We start from the raw sequence: 5,564 nt of genomic DNA on the forward strand, positions 1-5,564 counted from the left end.
TACCTAGCTGGATCCCTTTGGAACAAAGTGGAGGGTGCGGCGGCGAAGGAGCTGCTGAGCCAGTCGAAATAGCTGGCTAAGGATGGACCGAATCCATTAACTCATTAGGCACTCATTTAATCTCCATCCATTGAAACGCAAACTTCTTTCTGAAGGTACTCGATCAGGGTGGTCCCAATGCAATGATGTCAGTTGTATAAAACAACTCGCCAACTAAGCAAGACATTCTGGTGCTGGGGCATAGTCCTCGAGGAAAGAGAGATGTGTTCTAGCTAGACTGGTCTAGAATGAGTATTATTGCAAAAAGCGGTTCAATTCATACTTCAATCTGACAAAACATATCAAATGCTAAGTCATTTAGATACACACTAAGATACAAACCACTAAGAAAGTTATATCTAAATACTCCCTCCATATAGAAATATATAAGGGCATTTAGATCACTACTACAGTGATCTAAATACTTTTATATTTCTTTAGAGGGAGTACATATCTAATGCCACATATACAAGTTTAAGATGCAATGCGTTGGGAGTGCCCCCTTTGATAAATAAAAAAGTATCGACTAGAGTTGCCGTTAGTAAAGCACCCATGCTATAAGCTTATGATCAAGCACCCATACTCGGCCAAAACCAGGAGTTTAATTACTTTAGGCCCCTCTGGTGGAGCGGCCAAGCTAAATATGCCATAAAGCTAGCCTAGGACTAAGACAGCCATCTGCCTAGAGGAGGCATTCATTCTGTCACTCATTTCAATAGTGACATAAACTTGTCCCTAGTCTGGTTACAGCTCAAGCCCAACCAAATATGCTCATACAGGTGGCTACTCGATAGACTATAAGAGTAGCAACCATGCACCCACATGACCTAAACACTACCCACAACGCAAGCACAGCCACGTCCTGGCCTGGCCAACTTGACTCCACTCCTCTAGCTTCCAAGAGAAACCGGCCACACTATCTTCCACATTTTCAGGTTTGTCGATTCTCAATCCTTGTTAGCACAGTAGCGTGGCAGAGCTCGCCATGGACGCTGGCGCGGTGGCTGGATGCCTCCGGGACAAGACCGTCCTTGTCACCGGCTCAACTGGCTTCCTCGGAAAATGTACGCAAATACTTGATCTAAACGTTTTTATATTAGTTTACAGAGGGAGTACCATATATACATCGCGAGCCGTTACCTAATACACATATGCATATATGTAATGTATCTATGCATGCAGTGATGGTGGAGAAGATACTGAGAGTACAGCCGGACGTGAAGAAGGTCTACCTGCTGGTGCGCGCGCCGGATGCCGCCTCCGCCGAGCAGCGTATCCTGACCCAGGTAAAGTCGAAACACGTCACTCCTTTTGATCACCGGAGCTACATGCAGTGCTATGGGCAGGGTCTGACCTTAGATGCATAGTACGTTCGAGGCCCTCTTTAGAAACTCGTGGCACTGGAAACTCACTTGGTTCGTCTTGGTATCGCGAGTGCAGGTGCTAGGGAAGGACCTGTTCAACACCCTTCGGGAAAAGCACGGGCTTGCTGGCTTCCAGAAGCTGATCAAAGAGAAGATAGTTCCTCTCGCCGGAGACGTCGGGACTCGCAACTTCGGGCTTGACAGCTCCAGATCTGATGACCTGTGTCAGGAGATTGATGTCATCGTCCATGGGGCTGCAACGACTAGCTTTTATGAAAGGTACAACAATTGCTAAATTAATCGTGGCAAATACACGTAAAACTGTAAAAAGCATCCTAGATATGTTTTTACAAGAACTAATTAATGACAGACAATTGCAGATTTTTCATCATGGGCACTTTTAATACCTTTATTGGCTTTATACTTGTTCTAATAATTTGAGTTGGGGAGCATGTAATAGCCCAGTATCAGTGGAAAATTTGAGCAAATCCTGCTACCTAAGTAACATGTAACTGAATTTTTTCCCCTAGAAATGAATAGCACTTTGCACCATCCAATTTGAATCTCCTCATATCTACTCCCTCCGTTCCAAAATAGATGACCCAACTTTCTACTAACTTTGCAAAGTTAGTAGAAAGTTGGGTCATCTATTTTGGAACGGAGGGAGTAATAGTCTTACTGACCAAACCACAAGTCATGGGTTTCAAATTTTAGTTATTACAACTTGTGAACTTTTTAACCTGTATGTTAGAGGGGCCAGTTGTGCACAGATAAACAGAACCTAGACACACAAAAGCAGTTGTTGAACTATAGTAAAAGGCATAATATAAAATAAAGTTGAATCAAAGAAAGATGTAAATATTGCTGAATTACCACAGAAGTTTAGAATGGAGGTGGAAGTACAGAAAGCGTGGAGATAATATCAAGAGCAGAGATACTTGGCTCAGATCTGATTTTTGGGGGAGTACATCGTTGAACCTGTCTCTGGAAGAACCTGGTGAACACTGTTGCAAATCTTCAAATAAACTCACCGTGTATCCATATGTACATGATAAATCGATACGTGTTGCCTACATACATGCTTTCCCTGCAAAAGACATAGCAGGCTGTGGTGTTGGGAGGAGAGAACACACAAAAGCCAAAACAATTTACTATTCCAGCTTTTAGTATGAATTATTTTGCATGTTTGATTGTTTGTTGAATTTCATTGCATGTACAGGTACGATGTTGCTTTGGCATCGAATGCATTAGGAGCCCAATATGGATGCGAATTTGCAAAGAAGTGTCCTAACCTGAAATTGTTGCTTCATGTTTCCACTGGTACGTGTTTTAGTCATATATACCCAGTTGTACACACAAGCAGAAATGGAGGAGAATTTTAAAATACGATGAGTATATAACTATATATACGATCGGCCAACTACAAAATAACCATGTCTTCTTTTATGCATTAGCTTTTGTAGCTGGTACTCAAGAAGGACTTTTACTGGAGAAAGCACTCACGATGGGTGAAGCACTACGGCCCGGTTGCCACTTGGACATTGAAGCTGAGTTGCAGCTGGTTGAGAAGGTCAAGGCTGAACTCGCAGAGGCGAAGAGTGGTGGTTCAGACCAATCATCGGAGAAGACAGCCATGAAAGAACTTGGCTTAAAGAGGTCTGACCAATCTAAATGTGTCACACAATTTATTTCAAGACTATGTTTGACGTTTTGGACATCGGCATGTTATTCAACATGCATCCTTGAGAGAAATGTTGTAAAAACAAAAAAAATTGCTGTATTTGAAAACACTTCCAATGAAAAATCTTACAGACCATTTTCACATGACCAATGCAAATAACCTTCTATGTGTTAGTACTCCAAGTTAAGAGTCATCTAACAACACGCTTTTTAAAACACCTTATATTTCTGATGGGTGAATATATATAGGGAGATCAGCTAATAAATAAAAAATCAAATCACTGTGATAGTTATGTCATTACTAAGGTAGTTGTCATATCAAATGCTGCCACCTTTAGACCTCTGGTTTGGACCATTTTTTTATCATGACCCATACCAACTTAAAAAGAGGTGGTTGATTTATTATGCCACACTTACAAGATTAAAATGGTTGGCCTAAGGTTGTAGAGGACTTACAGGATCCTTTAGATTTATGGCGTAAGTATGCTATATGTATATGATTTGTGAATTATAGCAAACCCATCAACTACTCTGGATAGCGTCGCTCTTTTAGAAAATACTGATGAAAAGGTATAGGAAATTAGGAATCTAATATTATCAGAAGTCGATATAGTTATGTCTTAGCTTTATCTTTTATATGTACGTTCAGAAAACACTGTTCACTTGCAAGTGGAGAGTATGTGATGAATCAAAAATCAGCTTGACACTAACTAAATTGTTCGTAAATTGTTGAAGGGCTTGTCATTTTGGATGGCCAAATGTATACACATTTACCAAGGCTATGGGGGAGATGTTACTTGAGCAGCAGAGGGGAGACCTTCCTGTCGTTATTATTCGACCCACCATGGTAACCAGCACTTATCACGATCCATTTCCTGGGTGGATAGAAGGGGCGAGGTAAGCACAACATATAAATCTACTGGCAATTTACAGTTCAATTTTGCGCAACTAATTACTGTTGTAGAAGTATCACACTGCATATATATCCAAGCTGGACATCACCATAATATATAGAATATAAGTTCTTTTACCATTTTATCTCCAGGACAATTGATGCTCTGATTGTCGCCTACAATGAGCAGGCATTCCCATGTTTCGTAGGTGATCTCAAAGACACAATGGATGCTGTGAGTAATACACGATCATATTAGCTATTACGGATGTAGACAGATTAATGGAGCAACCTGACTAATTGAATTGTATGCTTAGACTTGAGAGATACTAATAGTCCGTATATATAGGTTCCTGCAGATATGGTGGTAAATGCAACACTGGCAGCCATGGCTGTTCACTGGAATGAGAAAGGGCAAGTCATTTACCATGTGAGCTCGGCAATCCGAAATCCATTGACCGGTCAAGTTTTTGAGGACGCATGCTGGGATTACTTCTCCATCCATCCCCGTGTACTAGAAAATGGGAAACCCCTCGAAAACAGAAGGCCATACCTGTTCAAGCGATTCGCTTACTTCCGCGCATATCTCATCCTGATGTATAAGCTACCACTTGAGGTACAAAATCATAGTTCTATAATTCGTACGTACATCCTAAAATGGTGTTCATATGATGAAGACTCACATTTTGGTCATATTTTAACTTCAAATGAACAGATGTTGCATGCAGTGAGCCTATTACTCTGTGGGTTGTTTTCCCAATATTACAACAAGCACAACCGAAGATACACTTTCTTAATGCTCTTGGTCAAGCTGTATGCACCATATGCCTTCTTCAAAGGATGGTGAGGCCATTTTCTGCCCGTGTTACATTAGTTACTGTAAACTTTTTAACTAGCCATTTTGGATACCAAAACAGTCTGCAATAACCTTGTTTGACCACTACTTTGTCTGTATGTATGTTGACCCAATTTCTCTTCGATGTTCTTTTGTGCCTGAAGCTTTGATGACACAAACTTAACAAGATTGAGGAAGGAAGTAAAGATGGACGGCAAAGATGGTAGCCTCTTCAACTTCGACCCCAAATCTATAGACTGGCACTCATATCTCTTGAACGTCCACGTCCCAGCTGTGCTAATGTATGGCCGCAAAAATAAGGGAAGCGTATAGAAAAGAGTGGAATCTTCCTATTCTTGAGATGAAGGATAAGCATTGTTCTCCAAGAAAAATGTATATCATACTGCTAAACATTACATTTGTATGAAGTTAAGGCATACAACCATGTAATCTATCTGTATGTATTTATATTATTGAATCGAATAAAAAATACTCATAGGTCCCAGTGCTTTTTGGATGTGATAACATGTGTCAATCAAACCGATGCTGCGGAACGTGTCATGTACAACGTACATAAGGAAGAAGGAGAGGCATCATTTATTCCCACATGAAGGGAGAACAGATGGTCGTATTTGGCACCCTATATGTCACCGGGAGTAAGGATATCAAAGCCTGTCATTCAATTTGGGGTGGTGAATAATATTGTGCATTGTACATAATCATTCCGTCTAAGAATAGCCATTTGGTTGAAGGG

General features: G+C 40.8%; 1 protein-coding gene across 1 annotated transcript; it reads left to right on the forward strand.

The window, feature by feature from the left end:
- The first annotated feature begins 869 nt into the window (after window positions 1-869).
- LOC123125450 (fatty acyl-CoA reductase 1) lies at window positions 870-5,332 on the forward strand. Its single transcript, XM_044545943.1, has 10 exons — window positions 870-1,103; window positions 1,222-1,325; window positions 1,480-1,682; window positions 2,623-2,723; window positions 2,858-3,059; window positions 3,819-3,980; window positions 4,129-4,210; window positions 4,325-4,591; window positions 4,691-4,818; window positions 4,975-5,332. Exons 1-10 carry the CDS (start codon window positions 1,025-1,027, stop codon window positions 5,141-5,143), a joined length of 1,497 nt encoding a protein of 498 aa, XP_044401878.1. The 5' UTR covers window positions 870-1,024; the 3' UTR covers window positions 5,144-5,332.
- The last annotated feature ends 232 nt before the right edge of the window (window positions 5,333-5,564 follow it).

Source organism: Triticum aestivum, chromosome 5D, assembly GCF_018294505.1.
Source record: "Triticum aestivum cultivar Chinese Spring chromosome 5D, IWGSC CS RefSeq v2.1, whole genome shotgun sequence".
In the NCBI taxonomy this organism is placed as follows: domain Eukaryota; kingdom Viridiplantae; phylum Streptophyta; class Magnoliopsida; order Poales; family Poaceae; genus Triticum; species Triticum aestivum.

Bases quoted from the DNA above. Each gene is read 5' to 3' on its own strand.
- LOC123125450 (XM_044545943.1), top strand. From the start codon at position 1,025: ATGGACGCTGGCGCGGTGGCTGGATGCCTCCGGGACAAGACCGTCCTT. The intron at 1,683-2,622 runs GTACAACAATTG...TTGCATGTACAG, and splicing joins ACGACTAGCTTTTATGAAAG to GTACGATGTTGCTTTGGCAT. The intron at 3,981-4,128 runs GTAAGCACAACA...TTTTATCTCCAG, and splicing joins GGGTGGATAGAAGGGGCGAG to GACAATTGATGCTCTGATTG.